The following is a 19933-nucleotide window of genomic DNA, read 5'->3' as shown; positions in this document are numbered from 1 at the left end:
ACATAAAACCTGCTCCTGTAGCAGCGGTGGAGGAGGAGGGCAGCTATTAGCAACCCAACCCGTGTGCAGCAAAAAGTCACCAAAGTCACCATATCAAGTGCTAGGTAGCAATTCATCTTTGCTGAAGGGAAACAGAACTGGTTAGCAAGAGTTTTGAATTCCTCGCTCCAAGGAACTTAGTAAAGGTATCATCCTGAATTGGGAGTAAACCGTACTGATCCAAATGATGCTTCTCAGTCATAGGACTGAGCTGTGTGTAGCAAAGCAGGATTCTGCTCACTTACAGCCCTGCTCTCCTGTATCACTACACATCCACCACATCTAGAAGCATTACAGTTCCAACACTTCCTTCTGCACAGTGACAGAGTTTGCTTAAGGCTATGCTTGGTCTCTTCCCTTACTACTTCAGTGCATAGAAAGACAGAATCTACCCAAGTCCTTGTAATATCTTCCTGGTATAATCAACTAACCCACACTTCAGTCTCAAAAACACTAAGATAAGAACATAAACTTGACAACTTACAGCACAGTCGCACATTAACTACTGTGTGGGAAAATGACTTGGTGCCACGGAATGGACAAAAGCGGACAAGATCTGCAGACGAGCTGAACAAAGCCCATGAACTGCAGCTATGCTTGGGGCAACAAGGAAGCCAGTCATTTGTTTACCTTGAAATCCTATGTAGAGTTACTCCAAGTCTAAGTCCAATGAAATCAATGAGCGTACACTAGAAGAACTCTACATAGGATTGTTCTGTTAACTATTGATGAAGTCAGTAGGCGGGATATTTCTATTTCATTGTAATGCCTATCATCACTGAAATAGTTGGATGGATTTTTGGGGGGCCTTTTCTGTTTTCCATTGAATCGATTAAATGGTAACCCTTTAGAAAAGGGACTAGAAATGAATTGTACTAAGTGTAGTGACCTACACATGTAGTGACCTAGGGATACTGGTCAGTAAAGTGTTTAAATCAATATGGTGTAACTATGCAGCATAACCACTTACAACAATAACACCTCACTTGGCTGACACAAAATAAAAGACTTGACAATTGTTATGCAACTTTCTGCTCATTTCTTTTTGGCAACTAAGACAAACTTTGTGGAGCCGACTATGAATCGGTGAAAAAAATAACTGCAGGTACATAAGAAGCTGCATCATACAAAGTCAGAACCCCGGTCTGTCTAGTTTGATACTGTCCATCCGGCAGTGGCTCTCTGGCAGGAAAAAAAAGATATTTTTCAAACATCTGCTATGCAAGATACTTTAACTGGAGATACCAGGGGTTGAACCTGGGAGCAGCACCAAGTACTCAAAGAATGTTAGGCTGTGGAATCAGAATTTTCTTAGTGACTTCCAGCTAGAGAAGTTCTTGCTGTAGATTTCTGTAGAGTCCACAATGGAGAGAAAACCAGGGTAAGAAATATACTAAATAAACCAATACAGCATGACACAGAAAGAGCAGTTAACAAAACTCAAAGTGACACCATTTTCCCCGTGTTAAGTAATACTTATATTGTCAGTTTTGAAATCTTTCTGTTCAATGTATAGAATGGTACGCATACAGGGTTGCTTGTTTTTTCCCCTCCAGTTACCCAAGATTTAGAGTACATACATAGTGTGCTGTAGTGGTTAGAGTGTCAGACATGTTCGAATCCCCACTCTGCCGTGGAGTCTTGCTAGATAGCCTTGGGCCAATCACACACACTCAGCCTCACCTACCTCACAGAGTAGTTGTGAGGATAAAAGGGAGGAGAGAAGAATGACGTGAGCAGCTCTGCGGAGAACAGCAGGGCATAAATGAAGTAAATATAGCATTGGTCATTTATTTTAGAAGAACCGTAATACTCTGCATGTCCCAGCTCTGACCATTAAAAATTCACAAGTACACCACTGAATACATAACACACATCCTTAAAGAAATTGCTGACCACACCACCATGAGCTAGCAAAATCAGGCTGTTTATTATGCAGTACATGATTCACAGATCCAAGCTGTTCATTTCCCCCTGGAAAAGCACCCTTTACCTGGATACATGGGTGTGTCCTCACCAGCCATGCCTTGAAAAAAAAAATGGCACAATTCAGTCAGAAATAACTTAAGGCTTTGGTGAAAAACGGCTATCCAAAACAGGCACTGGTGAAAATGTACCTCTGAATACTTCAGCCCCACAAGGTCCAATTTTGACAGGAAGTCGTAAATACTGTCCATACACCAAGTCATAGGAGTAAGCTCTAGTCAACAGTTGCTGCACGCCAATCCCATACCCTTTGGGGAACAAATTCACTTCAGGGTGCATTAAAGCCCATCCATTCTTACTCAGTGACCCACTACAGTTTAAGGGTCACTGAATAACACTACACAAAAGTCATCAAAGAACCATGCTCCCAAAAAAACACGAGTCAGAAGGTACAAGTACTGGATTCATTAAACACATCCGGACTGAACTCCAATCTACTTCAACATCTGGCACAGAGCTTACTCCGCAGAACTAACAAGTTTGAGTTTCCGCTGGTGTACAAAGAGACATTCTGCAAGATAAACCCATTTGTTCTTTGCCATGCCTGAAAAATTCCCATATAAGATGGGAGTTAAAAGGCAAGCCACCACATTTAAATACTGTTGACAAACAATCAGTCCTGGGATATAGTTCACAATGAACCCATCCTAGGAGCAGTGACTGGAATTAAAAACCCTCTCTTTAGCCTCCCCTACCACCAAAACTCCATAAAGTGAGATTACAGGAAATACCATCACAATAATTTGAACAGCCCACGTGCCGCAGAAGTATTGTATTGCAAGGAACCTGGAACTGTCCCTGTTCACGTGAAAAGACAGAGACAAGTAAGTCTCGAGGCAGCTACAACTTAAGATAAGTGACTGGGTAGGATAGTCCAATTCTCCCAGAGGGGTCAATCAAGTCCTTCCCCAGAGCTGGCACATGCATTTTTAAGAGGTAGGGGACAGGGTCACTGCAGCTCCCTCCCAGTGTTTTCCACTGGTCTCCTTCCAGCACCTGGAATTAGTTTTGTCTTGTACAGCAGGAAGGGAAGGAAAAGTTAACAAGGGAAAGAATGGACAAACTCACAGAAACTGCAGCACAGTCAGAAATACATACACTACCTCCGGGGACAAGGACCTGGCAATCCCATAGGCTAGGCAGAACTGTCCCAAGGCAACTGAAGGCTGAGGAGGGAAGGCAAAGATACCAACAGAGTCAGCAGAGAAATAGATAAACCCCGTTGCTTTCACAGAGCAATGGTAGTTGAGAGCCCAAAGGACGTGAGAGCCTTCCAAGTGCAATCATTTTGATCTGGAGGCTGCCAATGGGTCAGCACATTTTCAACTGCCTCCTTGGACAGGCTTCAAAGTCTAAAGTTATACAGAGTGGGTTGGCAGACTTCTTGAAGGCAGATGGAAGGTTTAAGTGCCATCTACAACTGCAAATATGCTCAGTGCCTCATCCTCCTTAAGAACCTGGAGGAGAGACGCTGCCAAACTGCTAGTCAAGAGCATGTTTCTGTCAGTGCAGATTGTAGGAGCAAAAGCTGCCAAGGCAACACCACAAAGTTAAAGGCTCTGGAGACTGCTTGAGATAATTAGCTGTTGCAGGATATGTTTTAACCAAAAATCCTTAACTTGAAGAGGACTTGCTTGCTTGGTATGGTTCTCTTCCCCACTCCCAAATTTTTCTACAAGATGGATTATAAGAGAGCTCTGCTTCACAGTTCAGATCAACATTCAGAGTTTAGGCCAGCCTTCCTTGCTCCATTCTTGTTTAATGCAGATGAATTCCCTCAAGGCTGCCTTATCCAATCCAAACATCAAGAAAACAATCCTCATTACAACCAGTCACAAGCCCAGAAATCAACAGAAGTGAACAGACTTGAGAAACTCTGATCTTTAGCTTTAAAGCAGAGGAGCACAGGCTGACTTCTGCCAGCAGTCAGCCAAACCACCAAGTGCCTCCTCCCACAAACACAGCCTTTGGTTCTCCGCCTTTGAACACTCAGGTCATATTTCCATGCTGACTCCATTGGGAAGAGGAAAAGCTTCACCCCCTAGTAGAATACAATACTGGATTTGCCCCCAGGGGGGTTAAGGACTTTGTTGTGCGATCGCGGTCGTGGCCCCAGCCTGGGCTCATGGCTGTCCATCTTGGGTCCAGGCTCTTTGGAGCTCTCTTTCTGCAGCTCTCTCTTTCCACATGCATCTTCCACCTGTGGTCTTTGGTCTTCTGGAGCTGTGCAATAAGAAATGCCATTAGATGGCCAATCTACAATATTGCTTTTGCCCCCCCAATATTATTAGATTCGACAGGACAGGTCCCTTGACAACCTTCCATCCTTCATTTTGTACCCTCCCCAGGTTAAAAATGAGAGACTAAACAAGCACCAGAGAAAGGAAGGTCCTTAGAAGAAGTGAGGGAGGGGAAAGAGAGAGCAAACTTAAGCAGGAAAAAAATTAATGCTAGGCAGGTAAGTAGTTTATTGCAAAACTCTAAAGGATAGGTCAAGTTTTACCGTGCCAAACACACGTTAAGTATGGTTGAACACAAAAGCATCACCATAAGAGATAATGAAGAAGGCCTGTGTACTGTTTTGCTGCTAGGACAAGTGAAAGCAAGCCTATACTTCAGCACTACTCTACTTTTCAACTCACCTTTTGGTTTTAGTTCCTGGGGCACATCCCTTCTGTCATACAACGTAATATGATCCTGCGGAGGAAAGATTTTCTTTACGAAAGGTATTGACACTTGACACACAGTCGTGCATTATTCTACACCTATCGAGTTTATAAACATCATGCCTGCCACCAGCCCTTTCCCAAGGGCAGGGCTTCTGGTATGCACTTCGTATTTCTGCCCAGGTAGGTAGGACAACCCAACTCGGTACATTAGACGGAAGAGTTTCAGCACTGCGCAGACATTTGACTGCATATCTGACATCTCCTCCTGCAGCATTTCTTCGTTTATAGACAGCTATGCAATTACAGTCCAACCCAACTACAAAAAGCTGATTCAGCGTGTTAAGGACAGTTTTCACTGCACCAGTTGTTTCCGAATCTGTACTCAGAAATCCCTAAGTCAGCAACTATACGGTTAACATTTAAAGAGGCAGCTGCTTCCTTTGCAGTGTTCAATCATCTTCAGTCAGAGTTTCCCTCCAATCTGCTGGAGGAAGTGGATAAAAGCTATAATTCCATTTTACCTTAGGCTTGTTTGGGTGTGCTTTAGCAACGCTGACGGGTTCTGGCGACCCAAAGATATCACTCGTTTTCCCACCAGGTGGATTTGTAAGTTGACGGTAAGGATTAGGTTTATGGTCCTCAAAAATGCCACTGACCTTCCCACCTGCAAGACAGTCACACTAATAAGCAGGTCTTCCCCCACCTAGTGATTCTCTCAACTAGACTGTGGGCAACTCTAGGAAGAAGCGTCCACTGCATTAACATTTTGCTAAGAAAGGATTCCCATTAACCATTTTCCTCTACACGTGGACTGACTTTTGTATTTGTCAATGCTGCTGGGAATCAGGTGCAAGCAGCTTTTCTGAATAATACACTAAAAGCTAGACAAGCTTCCAGACAGCACATTAGCTGTTGTGCTCATCAAGCAGACAATTCTCACAAACTAATCCCACTCAGTGTTTAAATGCACAATGAGTGGCCACGTGCTGTGAAAAGAACAGTCTGAATCTACTTCTTCATAGTCAATATATGTATCTGTCTAGAAGAATCATGCAACATTTTGAGTCTAACACACAGGTACACTGGTCAAAATGCTTTATATTAAAGAAAAGTCCATTTACCATCACAACGCTAAAGACTGCTTCAACACAGCCAACAATTACGGCTTTCATGAGCTGGATACCTCAACAGAAAGATCAGCTGTATCCTCTTTACCATCTGCACTCATTGGCAAAGTCTACCTTTCAAAACATTAAACTACTCTAATGCAGTATTTGGTTTTAATCATTTACAACTTATATGGTACTCTCCCAGCAACATAAGTAAAGACTAACGATTACTTTTACCTCTATAGTTTTAAATCCCATCAAACTCAAGGAGCAAATTAATCCTATATAATTTCTACATGGCAGCATGCCAATCTGCAGATGTTATATCTGACTGATGGTTCTGCACGTCTTTTCCAGCATTCATTTGCTAAAATTTGTTCCACAGCAATGTCTTCATCCTAGCAATACACACAGACCCCAAAAAGTGATTTTGGGTTAAGTCAATGTAAATTGATAAACCCTTGGTGAGCAGATAACTTTGAGTGCTCAAGTTTTTCACTGGATTGCATTTTGCTGGTCAGCAAAGCAGTGACATTTTCCTGCAGCTTGCAAAGTGTCAGCTAAACTTTGCAGGAAGAACCGTCGTTTCCTTTAACAGCAGCTGTGTGAAATCTAAAAAGGACCATGTCCTAAAGACAGGACATCATGTATTCATCAAACATGACACTCCTTTCTGAGTACCGAAGGATGACTCACCTGGAGGATTTGTTCTCTTTGGGATGTTTTGAGGTTCTTCAGCTGCTCCAAAAATGTTTGATGCCATTTTGTGTGGCCTGAGAGGGGAGGAGACTTCTTCTGGGCATCCAAAGAGATTGCTGGAACCCCCTCCAGGTGGTTTCAGTACCCTGTTTTGTGGAAAGCCAATAACCACTATGAGGAGAGACATCTCATCCGCCCCAGTGAGACTTCCCCCCCAACCTTTCAGCTTCCATGGAGTGAGCCACCTCTTATAGAGGAAGGTCTCCATGATTTATTGCCTTCCCCAAATCTGTACATCTAATCACTGCTTTCTATAAAATTAAAATTCGCTTAAGGACATTATAAACAGTGTTGTACAGTTTTTTTAGCAACGTTTCGTCATATTAAAATATACTGTTGTCATGAGACCTTCAAGTAAACTTTTGCTTTTACATTTGCACAGGTCCTTCCTCGGGCAAAATAATAATGCAAAGCCAAAATTTCTTTAAAATATCTATATGCAAACAGACCGTGCCACTTTTCTTGCCCAGTCCTTCCCATTGTCTCAGTTGTTGGGTGAGGTCATTACCACACCCAGCTGCAAGCCGAGTAAGGCTGCATGTATCAAAACAGACTCATCCACACCCTTTTACAGTTTGTACTGAAATTTTTTTTACATACATCTTAAGTTACATCTCAAAAGACAATAACAAAGTGGTAGGAAGTACAAACTGTGTTCTTTATGTTTTTCTATCCCCCCTTTCCCAATTTTCATTAATACTTTTGTCAAACTATGAGCTATGTTTCTGTTATCTTTAAGATATAAAAAGCAATTTTGTACAGTGATATAGCAATAAATAGAACAGGTTGCCAGAAGACATGGAGAGATATGTAGAGCAGAAGCCAAAGAAGCTGGACTTATTGTTACTAACAGAGCATCTAAAAGGTTAAATTTTAAGGAACTGACCAACGATCTTGAAATGTCACCAGCTCAAGGGCAGCAACATCCTTTATCTTGAAATATGAGCCATTAGCATACACTATGTAGACATCCTGTTCAACAGTTGCAACTTACACATCCCTTCTTCAGCTTTTAAGTAGGACAAATTCCAGAGGAAATCCAAGCAAATAGGGTGCAAGAATCATATAACAATGCAGCTTAGATGGCAAAAGAGAACAGGCGGGAGGATTCACTCAATGCAACAAAAATCAACCATGATTAAAGGCAAGTAGATCAAGCATAATTAGCAGCCGGTGTCTACACAAGGACATTTCTTGCTATTCATTGCTAATGTTTCAGACGAGTCATGTCTGAAATACAATGGAAGTCAAGAAAGTATCTCTTTAAGACAGGACAGATTAGAAGGTGAATGTGTTCAAAATTCCCCCCCCCCTAATATATTCCAGAACCTAGAACTCTTACACTTTGCAAAAATCATTGAATGTTTCCTGTGCAGTAACAATGCTTGAACAAGAACAAGAAACTAAGAATGTCATTTCAGTGGTGGTGCTGTTCTGAAGCTAGATGCTTTAGCGTGCACCTTTCACCATCAAAAGGAGAACATAGCTGTAGTCTGAGAATATTCTGGCATCACTTAACTCAGTGGACTTCAACCTTTCAAGACTTGGAACTCACCTTTAACCCCAAAAAGCAGTATGGGACCCGTTGAGCTGCAAGCCTCATAACAGGAAGACACATGACATCAGTCACATGACAGGAAGGAGGATCTAGAGTCTCCGAACTAAAAAAGAGTCCTTCCTACCAGAGAATGACCTTGCCTTGCCACTCTGCTGTTCTTCTCATTATGTGCGCAAATAGAGGCATACGGCATGGCACCCTTGCTGTTTATGTATGAGTGCTAGCAGCAGCTCTTTCCAAACTACTTCAAAAAGACCACAGCTATTCTATACAGGCTTATGACCCAGCAGGGTGGGCTCTGCAACCTATCCAAGAGTCCAATATGACTGGATTAAAATCTCCATTTTTGCTCATATAACTGCAATTCAAGTGTTCTCAGGGGACAGTGCAACAGCTAACTGCATCTTCCCAAAGGGTTAATTTTATAGAAGCAGAAAGTGTCTATGTTGAGAAAAAAAATCTTCAATTGACATTTTAGACCCTTAATACAGGAAGCATTCAGAAAAGCAAGAAGAGAGAAGGCAGCAAAAAGACCTTGCTTTCTATTACTTTTGTCTAAATTAGATTAGGCTTCCCCTCCCGACTGCCTCCTGAATTGCTCTGTACCAGTCCTTTATACAGATTTTTCATGAGGCAGTTGGCAGTTAGGAACCCTTAAATTTGAGTTTTATTGATGATGTAGCTAGCTCTTGCTGAAACAGAACACGACTTTCAAAGTTAATACAGCACCTCCTGAAGAATTAAGCTACTGGCGTATAGATAGGCACTCACATAACATACAAATAAAACCCAAGTGTTATATAAATTCACGAATCAGCACAACAACATGTATCTAATCCAACAAATAGACCAGATCCATTATGACAGTTACAATCATATGCTAGCAAAGTATGTTCTCTCAGTTTCAATTAAACAGTTCAGGGAAGAATTCAGCATATTTGCTAAATGTAAACAAACCCAATGAAATGTTAAGAAATCTGCAGATTTTTCTTTCTTTTCCATACGAGTATAATGCATACAGAAGAGCCTTGCATAGGTAGAAGCCACATAGTGTTAACCACTAGATCTTGGGTAAGTTAAACCATCAAGATGGGGTAAAACTATAACCCAGAGAAACCCCTAAATTGTTAGATTTCTCATGTCCCTCCCTACACTACCAAATCCCTTCTGATCAGGCTGAAAAATTCCTTCCGCAAGAAGAGATGTTTGGCAATAGTACTGAGGCTACAGCTGTGCTTTCCAAATCTTCTTCCTCCAGATTGTAAAATGAATTGGAATTATGGAATATTTCTTTAGAATAATTCTGAAGCACTGACACTCAAGGTTTGGGTGTTAGATGAAAAAATAAGACTGAGTTTAAAGAAAAGAAACGTCTGGGATGCTTCTGGATTGGAGAAAACAATTGTAACAATGAATGTTTATCCATCTAATGCTTTATTTAATGTAAATTAAATTAATAAGAAACTGACATCACAGCCAGTAAGCTGAATGAAAAGCACTATTTGTTCACCATGACCAAAGTCATCCCTGAGAAAATATCATCAAGCTACCACATTCCAGCACAGTTCCAACACTTGATTGCACTGCACAATTGAAATTAGTCTGCCTGAATGAACATGTCACTTACACAAAACAGAGCGAGTTTTCCTTGCACCCTGTGTTAGGGATGCAAGGAAGTTCTTAAGGAAACTTCAGGCTATCCAGCTAACAAGCTCCTCTCAGTACTGTAGTCTTTTACAAAAAATTAGAGAGAGAATACGGCACTTTAATCCAGAAAAGGCTACACAGATACGCAAAGGCTGATTATGTAAACTTAAGTTATAAGATGAAAAAGCATTCTACAAATGTTTCGGTTACTGCTCTCTAGAGACCTACAGGGTGCATACTAAGAGCGGGACCACAAGTGACACCTGACACAGGTTGGACACTTGCCAGCTTCCCTCAAGTTTTGATGGGAAATGTAGGCAGCTTGGCGGAATGTTGGACAAGTGACAGTTGAAAAGTCCATTGGACAGCAGTCAGAGAGCGAAGCTGCAAGACTAGGATGCCTACATTTCCCATCAAAACTTGAGGGAAGCTGACTAGTGTCCAACCTGTGTCAGGCGTCACTTGTGGTCCCGCTCTAAGTGAGACACCTGAACCCTTCAAGGCCAAACCCCAAGTAGGTTTTATTTCAGGAGAAGCTGCTGGAAAGAGGCTCGAGGCCGATCGTATATGCACTCTCAAAACCTTTACCTATTTCTTGTTATTTCTGCAAGCACATGTTTCGAAGCCATGGGCCACTATAGAGAGGAGAAGTAGCAGGCAGGCAGGCAGGCAATGGATTCCCATCTAAATCATACACTCTTGAAGACACCATTAGCACCCCGTATCCTGGATATAAAGTGTTACCAAGAGCTCAGTTATATCTGTTTCAGGCCCCTGTGGAAACAATCCTAGAGTCTGAGATTAGAGAGGCCTAGTTTAAAGTTATGGACACAAAGCTTTTTTGGTGTTTAGTGTTCTTCTAACCATGACATTGACCTGACATTTAAACTTAGTTGGATAATATGTTCTTGCAGGAGGTGGAAGAGTCTTCTTTAGCTGAAGATTCTGCTTCACTGAATTCTGAGACTGAAGAAAGCGTTCCAGAGCGCATTGTGCTCTGACTTAAATCAGTCCAATTCCTCGTGCATTTCACAAGGATAATGTCCTCACAGCACGCCCTCTGAAGCTCGGAAGTATTTCTTTAGTTCATTTATACCCTGCCTTTCCCCTCAACGGGGACCCAATACACTTAACATTGTTCTCCATTCCTCCATTTTATCTTCACAAGAACTCTGTGAGGTAAGATAACCTAAGTGTGTGTGGTGGCTCCAGATCAGCCCGCAAGCTTCCGTGGCAGAGCAAGGATTCAATTCTTGGTGTCTCAGATTCCAGCCCAATACACAAACCACTAAACTACACACTGGCTTTCTCTTTTGCACTACTTGGGGACACAAGTTTAGTTCCATCAGGATCATGGTTATTCAAGCCCATGTGGTTTATTCATGCACTCAGTTGTATTATGGAGGAGGAAAATAAAAAGACACGTTTCAACATTTTTCCTGGATGAAGAGATACTTGGCCAAAGCCAGCATGACCCTTGGGTCTCTATCCACCAACAAATAATAAACTATATTAGCTTTTGATACAGTAGAAGGTAGTTTAGTTAAAATAGAAGCAATCCACAGTTCACAGTAAAGATTGTAATGAGGCCATTCCAATATCATATGGGATAAAGAGTCAACCTTTTTCAAGTCACATTGGCAAAGTCTATCTGAATAAGGCATATTACAGCATCTTCCATATAAAATTGCTGAAAGAGCAGCATTCACATGTGCTTGCATAAATGCTCTGCAATAGCACGGAACTGTTAGAGGAGTTTAATGTAGGCTGGGAATGTTGGTGATGGAAGGATGCCAAAGAACTGGGTGGAGCATACTCTCTGAGCTCTTAAACCTGGCCAACCTTCTACAGCAGGAAAAAAGTATATTCTGGACTATCACAAGACCCAAGTACAGCCCCTCAGGAAATGGACTCCAAAGAGGAACAATCAGCCTCCATCTGATCCTCAGGCTCTTACTAGAAAGATTTTTCTCCATGGAAGGGCATCTCAAAACAATCACAGAACACGAGAAACTGCAATCTAGGACATACTATTGTTTGAGGCATAACCTCCATCACTGTTGGGGTGTCTGGGTATATGGACTCCATTCTCAGGCCCTATGCCATCAGTGCCCCCCGGTATGTGCGAGACACCACAGACTTCCTGAGGAAAATGCAATCTGTTGGTGATCTTCCAGGTAACGCTATTTTGGCTACCATGGACACAAATCTCTGTATGATGGACTACAAGACATTAGAAACACCATTGCTGACAATACCAGAGTTGACCTCACTACCAAGCTCTGCCAGTTTGTCCTCATCCACAACTACTTCAGATTTGCTGAAGATTTATTCCTGCAGATCAACAGCGCAGCCATGGGCACTCTCATGGCACCACCCCACAATATGACAACCTTTTCATGGCTGACTTGAAACAGTGCTTTCTCAGCTCCCACCCACTAACACCCCTCCTGTATTTGAGATTGACTGATGACATTTTTATCATCTGGACACATGGGGAAAAAGCACTGAAGGAATTTCACCAGGCCTTCAGCAGCTTCTACCCCACCATTAACCTAACCATGAATCAATCCACACAGGGAGTAAATCTTCTAGACACCACTGTACATGATGGAAACTGATCAGCAAATATATCTACATGCCTCCAGTCACCATCCTAAACACACCAAACAATCCATCGTCTACGGTCAAGTTCTACGTTACAGCCACATCTGTCCCCATCCCTCTGACAGATATTCTCACCTGCTGGATCTACAACAGACATTTTTGGAATTGCAATACCCACCTGATGTAGTAAGGAAATAGATCAACAAAACCAGAATGATACCAAGGGATAATCTACTACAAGACAGGCCCAAACAAAACAACAAGTATAAAGAAAACAACCGACCACAAAAATCTTACTACATATAGAAAAAAATAATATTCTTATATCAGAACTTTATTATCTTTATTAATATACATAAAGTATTACAATCAATATATGTACAAATGCTCCTATATAGGCATATATTCAAGCAATAAGTCATAAATTTACCATAAGAGAATCTCTATGTATATAAATACTCCAGTAAGTCATACCCTTGGGGAGTCCTTTGGCTTCAGTCAGCACAATGACTTTATTAAAGAAAGTAGGAAGATGACTTGTCATTTCTGAAATAGAGGATATCCAGAGGAAATGACAGTAAGCACTAGACAATGCACGGGTAATGTAACTAGAAGTAGTCTCTTTAATGAACGTAACTCTTCCCCCAATAATGGATTAAGGTATGGTTTTGATTATACACCATTAGCTAACCCTATTAGAAAAAATAGTTTTATAATACTGGCACCTTACTGAGGATATTCTGGGATGTAGGATTTAGGAGGACACAAAACATACGGGATCTGGTGATTAGGTCAGATATATACAAAAAAACTGAAGCCAAAGGACTCTCCAAGGGTCATCATAGATGTGGGAGATGGAAAGTCTGTCCCATTATAATAGAAGGCCAGATCTTTAAACCCCTACAGGGAGGTGAAAGCATTTTGTTATAATTTTTTTCTATACATAATACAGCCAATGTCGTATATGTGATCATGGGCAGCTGTCATCTTTTGTATGTTGGGAGAACTACATGCCCAGTTAAAATTCACATATTAAAACACCAATCAAGAATTAAAAATAGAGTAGTAGATGCTCCCTTGGTGGAACACTTTATGGAACAGAATCATCACATTAATGATTTCAAGTATTCAGTTGTGTACGTCTAAGAGCTCTACAGGGGTAAATGTGCAGAGAGAATTTCTCAGACAGGAGTTTTTTTGGATTTTTAAACTTAATACTATTACACCCCATGGTTTGAATATGTTTATAGACTACTCATGTTTTCTTTAAAATGATTAGACATGGATGGCACTCCACTGATAGTATCAACAATATTGTGTGTATCTCTTTAAGAGATTAGTACTATGTTGCTCCAGCTGCAGTATATTTGTAACAGTGATATTATGAATCATTTCCATTGAGGCTTCATAGAAAGAATGTCTTTGCTGCTAAATTGAGATAGAAAATTTACTTGTAGGATGTCAGTGAGTATGCAGCTTCTACTTTTGAAGTTTAAGGTTGGTAGACTTAAGTTAAAATATTGATAGAATGTATGATTATTGCAGTGGTGAATGAAGAATGATATGAAAGAATGATATAAATGATTCTGACTGTGATAAAGAAGTATCAAAACAGAGCGTTCCAGCTGGATCTCCACTGCCATCATCAACTTGTAATCAGTGAAATCAATTGCCAGTGTTCATTTGAAATCTGTGAAATCAACTGGATTATGCACTTAAGAGACAATATATGGATTTCCTATTTACTACAGCTTTTAAGGACAAGAACATTGGTTACTACTGCTACTTGCAACTTGTGAAACCAATTGGATTTTTCTTTCATAAGACACCATATAGATTCCTTTTTCATTCTACCTGTTTAGGACAAACAGAATGATAATTTTTCAATTTGGAGGCTGAATAGGTTATCAAACAATTGTGTATATCTTTATAAATTTATTTTGGAAGTGTACTTAGTCTGGAAATTAACGTATGATTTACTGGAGTATTTATATACATAGAGATTCTTTTATGGTACATTTATAACTTAGCGCTTGAATATATGCATATTCATTTATGCATTTGTACATATATTGATTGTGATACTTTATTATCTTTATTATCATACATAATGTTTTGACATTAAAACAATATGATTTATTTCTATAGGTAGTAAGATTTTTGTGGTTGTTTTCTTTATGCTTGTGGTTCTTTTTCTTTGAATCTCTCTTTTTGTACCAAACAAAACAATAACAGAACACCACTGGTGGTCACATACAACTCTCAACTCAAACCAGTTCAACACATCAACTTGGAACTTATGATGGCTAATGATACTCTTCTCCTACAAGCATTGTGAGGCAAACCTTTTCTTGCCCAAGGCAGCCCCCTAATCTGAAACAACTTCTCCCTCACAATAACGTACTTCCTAACATGGCCATGGACTCTGGGATCAGAGCCTGCATAAACCGAAATGCCAACTCTGTCCCCATATTCACTCCAACACAATCACTGGACCTAACACCACTATTTACATGGTTTCAGGTCCATTCACTTGTTCATCATCTTCCAATGTTATAAGTGCTATCAAGTGTCAGAAATGACCTTCCATTCTCTACATTGGACAAACAGGTCAGTCCCTATACAGAAGGATACATAGACACAAATCTGACAGTAAAAATCACAACTGTCAAAAACGAGTGGGAGAACATTTCAATTTTCCAGGACATTCCTCTGCTGACTATTCTCAATCAATGACGATTCAAGGGCAGATTACGACCTGAGATTACTGAACCTGAACTCGTTTGCAAATTCAGAACAATGGAAGCTCCCCCTCCCAGGGCTGAATAGAGACATGGAATTATTATCTCACTACAGATGCTAATTTTTGCACTATTCAAGCTGCATTGTACCTTTACATCCTGACTCCCTTCTTTGCTTAACCCCATCCACCTCCTGACTGAGATCTTGTTGGACTCTAAAGTGCTACTGGACTCAAATCCCGCAGTTCTACTGCAGACCAATGCAGCTACCTACCTGAAAGTATACTGAAGTGAATCAGCTGTTTTTGTTCTGTATGCTGAGTGTGCAATCCATCTCACACATGACCAATTCTACCCACTAATGCCCAGTGTGGAAGCATATGCACATTTATTTGGGAGACAGAAACATTCACAGAGCTCACCTCATCTCTGCAGTACATACAAGCCAGCAGGTACCTGTCTGTCTTCATGGCTGACAGAAAAAGCAGTAGGATTATGGAAATCTGTGCAATCAACAAAGACAGTGTCTCAGTTTCAGCACCTGCTTTTCCCACCAATAATTTGCACACTCCCTGCAGTAGAGGCTGCAGGCATGCCCTACTGTCCTGGATAGCCATTCATTTGGGGGGAGATCCACTTTGAGGAAGCAATTCTTGGAGCATGGCCAAAACTGAGTGATACTGAGGGGGACATGATAAGAATATGGATTCCTAGCAAATTCTGCTGTTACAGCCATTACTTCTTCCTTTTTGAAACACAACTCGTAACTGGGTCAGCAACTGCGGGACCCAGGATAGGATGAGTCTTCCAAAGTTGACCCTTACCCTAGAAAAATCCTTCTTCAACCTAACAGTTCCAAGAGCACTGCAGAAACCAAAAGGTGGATTCAACCCATTCTGAAGAGAAAAACATCAGCTTTCTGGGAACAAAGAACTGCACACTGGTAAACTCTCAGCAAAACATCAGCAAGGTAGCAAGTTATGTTCCCAAGAGAAGTAAAAACAATGAGAGTTGCTGTGGTTCAGAATTTAGAAAACTGGCCTTGATCTGGCAGGCAAATGGATGTTACAGTGCAGCAGCACCTAAGCCTTACCCTCCCACACCACAGATTATTTTGCAAGCAGTCTCTTTTATGTTTCCATTCTGCTTATATTGGGAGCCAATATTCAGTGGCCTTTCCCCCTAAATGTAAAGAAAGAAAGCCAAAAGCCAAGTTCAAGGCCTATTTCTGCCAACATGTTCCCAGCCCCAGTTCTCCTCAAACCAAGCAGGAATAATAGTGGGTCAATGCAGATGGTAAAGCACTTAGTAAATTAAAAGGCAGCACATAATAATAAGCAGCACTAAACAGAACATTGATCATCTTACAACACCTTCAAAGCCAGCAAACGTGTTACGGCATGAATTTGTGGGTGCTATCCAACTTTTCAGATGCACAAAATAGTTGCCTGAGCATTTAGACATATGCGTAGATGTGTAGATCTTTATCTATAAAAAACCTTGAGCACAGAGAAAAAGAGGAGTATTGCATTGATTGGACTTTTGTCCTCCTTTTGCAGAGCACTGCTGCAAACAAAATCCAATCAAGGGAGAGAATACTTAGAGCAGACATTGAGGGGGGCTTTACACTTTTGCAGGACTCCTTTTTTGAACCCTGATTCAAGTTCAGATAAGGAAATTTTAAAAGTATTAAGAACATCTCAGCATGTCACTTTCCATCCCTGTATTTCAGGATACAGTTTAACTACACAGCCAGGGGTTGCCTTCAAACAACTGTGGTAATATGTAACAATTAACGCCCCCCCCTTCCCCGCATGTATAGACTTAATTCAAACTTACATATTTGACTGCCCTCAGAGAGAGGACTTCAGAAAGTAATTTAAGGACAGGGGGAATGTAAACATGTTACCCGTTGCAGCAAAAATCAAACAGGAGTCTTGCAGCATCTTAAAAGAGCAACAAAATAATAAACAATGTAGCCAAAGCAAGCAAGGCTCCAGTTTGGTTCTGAATTCAGACAAAACCTTGATTTCATCAGTTCCAGGGGGTATGCAGGGGCCACAGAAGGGACCTTTAACTTTTGAAAACATATACCCTGAAAAACCAACTGTAGAGCAGCTGCAAAAACCAGGTCACTATCAAGAATTTTGTTACCTGCAGCCCTGATGCCAGAAATGTTTGCTCAAACGAATCTGCTTTTTAAAAATTATGACTCCACGCTTTCAGTAAGACACTTCAAAATAAGCAAGGTTATGAACCGCAGAACGCTTGCTCAGCAAGAAATCTCACTGAAAGTGTTGGGAGACTTAAATGTCATTTACTGCGTGTATATCCTGCCTTTCCCCCAAGGTTCTCCCCCCCGCCCCATTTTCCCCTCACAACAACCCTGTGAGGCAGGGGCACGTCGGCCATCCACAGAAAGCAGCGACTTGAGCCCTGATCTCCTCTACCCTAGAATCGCACTGACGAGAACAATAGGGGGCCCTTTCGTGCGTTTCCTGCATCCCAAGTTATTTAACACACACTGCACTATTTACAAAAAAACCAATACCAAACTAGCATTTTAGTGGCGGAACGACACCGCCTCATTGTCACAAACAGCCCCGCACGGTGGGGCAGGGCGGCGATTGTCCCCTTTTTACTGGGCGAGGATTCTGGCGTTCGGGTTGCCAACTACAGTTTAGGAAACCCCGGAGGCTTCAGGGGCAATGCCTAGGGAGGTCGGCAGCGCCGCCATGCCCCAGAGTTCGCCCTCCGAGGGAACCGATCCGTGGACCTTGGCGTTCAATCTCCGGGAGAAGGCCGGGCCCCACCCGGAGGTTGGCAACCCGAACAGGCAGGCGACCGCCAGAAAGGCGCCCCTTCCTTCGACTCAGGCTCGCGCCCCTTGGGCTGAGGGCTCGCTCCTCGCCCGAAGGCGCGGGCCTAGACGGCTAATTCGAGCCTAATTCGAGATTTGCCACCCCGAGGCGAAACGAGGCGCCCGCGGGAAAAGGGCGGTAAACGGGCAGGGGGACCCAGGCGCCCGGCGCCCCTCACAGACCTACGAAGCAGGGCCGCTCTCCACAGAACGGCCCCTTCGGACTAATCCCCCCTACCTCGAGCTGGGTTTCGCCGAGTCAGTCTCGGAGCTCTGAAACATGGCGCGCCCGGGCCGCGGAAAGGACTTCTTCCCTTCAACCACCAGCTCCGACGCCACGCCGGTAGCCTCCTCAGACCGGGAGTCCCTTGGCAGCCGATAGGCCAAGGCACCCGCCACTCTCTCCCTCCGATCCAACCACCACTCGGTAGCCGCCCACCTCGCTCGAGGAAACGCCGAGAGGAGAGGCGCGGCATGGATCACAGTCCTATTCGAAGAGGCCGCTGTCACTCAAAAGAAGCGCCGCGCTCATTGAACAGGAAGCAGGGAGTGTCAGCCTAGGTTTAAAGGGCCCGCGTCCCGCCTTCCCGACCCTGCTCCCTTTCCAGATGAATGGGTGTCTGCCGAGAAGACCTTCCCTGGGAGCGGCTTATCGTACTGGCCAATGCACCGTCCACAGATTCTTCCAGAACACGTATTAAATAAGGAAGAAAACTGATACATTTGAAACGTAGTTCTGGAGGAGGGTTCTATGGATACCATGGATGGCTAAAAAGACAAATAAGTGGGTTCTAGATCACATCAAGCCTGCATTCTCCCTAGAAGCTAAAATGACAAAACTGAGACTATCGTACTTTGATTACATCATGAAAAGATGTAATTTTGCTACCCCGACTATTTTGGACCACAAATCCAGGTCCATTATGTAAACTTTGTTTAAACGCCAGCCTATTATGTGTTGAATTTCCAATAATACTGCTCGTGGTTGCATTGTTCCTGCATTGTCTCTGGAAAAGTCAATAATGCTGGGAAAAGTGGAAGGCAGTAGGAAAAGAGGAAAACTCAAAACGAGATGGCTTGACTCAATAAAAGAAGCCACGTCCTCCAGGTTGCAGGATCTGAACAAGTCTGTTAATGATAGAAGTCTTTCATTCATGGGGTCACCATAGGTCGGAGGCGACTTGATGGCACAGAGTAATACTTGTACACCTAAGAATACTTTCACCCTTACCCCATAAATTCCAAACTTCAGGATCATTTGGAAGCTGGTCAATCAACATACTGTGCTGCCTTATGCAATCTAGTCCACTGGCAGATACCAATTCTCCAAGGATATCAATTCTTCAAGACAAAGGTTTTTTCCCAGGCCTGCCAGTTAAGATCTCTTGAAGTGGAGGTGCTGGCTAGTGAATGCGGTGTTTCCTGCACCACTGCACACCACAACAGCAGACTTCTTGGTTAAAAGCCAAACCACACATTTGCCATAATTTAAATTGAATACTTTAACAAACCACCCCTTATTTCTTGTCTATCATCCAGGAGTTTAATCCAGATTGGTAGGCATGAAATACTGCCGCTTGCTAAAGCATTCAATTTAGATCGCGACAAGTTGTATGGTTCGCTCTGAATAAGGACAAAACATGAAATGCTAGGGAAGGAGAAAGGAGGAGCACATGGTTTCCCATGCCGTGTTAACTAACTTGATAGCAAGAGAGAGAGAGAACTTCCGATGAAAGCATTGTGGAATGAACTGCTGCCTTATGGAGACTGCAAAGAATACTGATTTGACTGGATTATCAACCGAGTCAAATGCAACTGATTGAGAGAAAATAAATATTTTAAACACTCACTTCCACCAACTCCTGCCATGTGAATAACACAATAAAGGTTTTGGGTTACTACATATATATTTATTTTAAGTATCTTGTTCATTTTGTTGCCCAGGCCATTAAGGATCC

The 19933-nt window shown here is 42.2% G+C and overlaps 1 protein-coding gene across 2 annotated transcripts; it reads right to left on the bottom strand.

Annotated features, from left to right (window-relative positions):
- Positions 1-1947: 1947 nt before the first annotated feature.
- JPT2 (Jupiter microtubule associated homolog 2) lies at positions 1948-18339 on the bottom strand. Of its 2 annotated transcripts, none has more exons than XM_054992476.1 (5): positions 18214-18339; positions 6500-6648; positions 5216-5358; positions 4668-4722; positions 1948-4248 (listed from the first exon to the last, which is right to left on the bottom strand). In XM_054992476.1, the coding sequence occupies exons 1-5, from the start codon at positions 18255-18257 to the stop codon at positions 4067-4069; spliced, it is 573 nt and encodes a 190-aa protein (XP_054848451.1). In that variant the 5' UTR covers positions 18258-18339; the 3' UTR covers positions 1948-4066. The 2 variants fall into 2 exon arrangements, with proteins under 2 accessions (XP_054848451.1, XP_054848452.1); XM_054992477.1 differs by lacking the exon at positions 18214-18339 and adding an exon at positions 15538-15579.
- Positions 18340-19933: the final 1594 nt, after the last annotated feature.

The sequence above is a fragment of the Eublepharis macularius genome, chromosome 12, assembly GCF_028583425.1.
Source record: "Eublepharis macularius isolate TG4126 chromosome 12, MPM_Emac_v1.0, whole genome shotgun sequence".
Lineage (NCBI taxonomy): Eukaryota > Metazoa > Chordata > Lepidosauria > Squamata > Eublepharidae > Eublepharis > Eublepharis macularius.
This window is presented reverse-complemented; position numbering and strand designations above follow the sequence as displayed.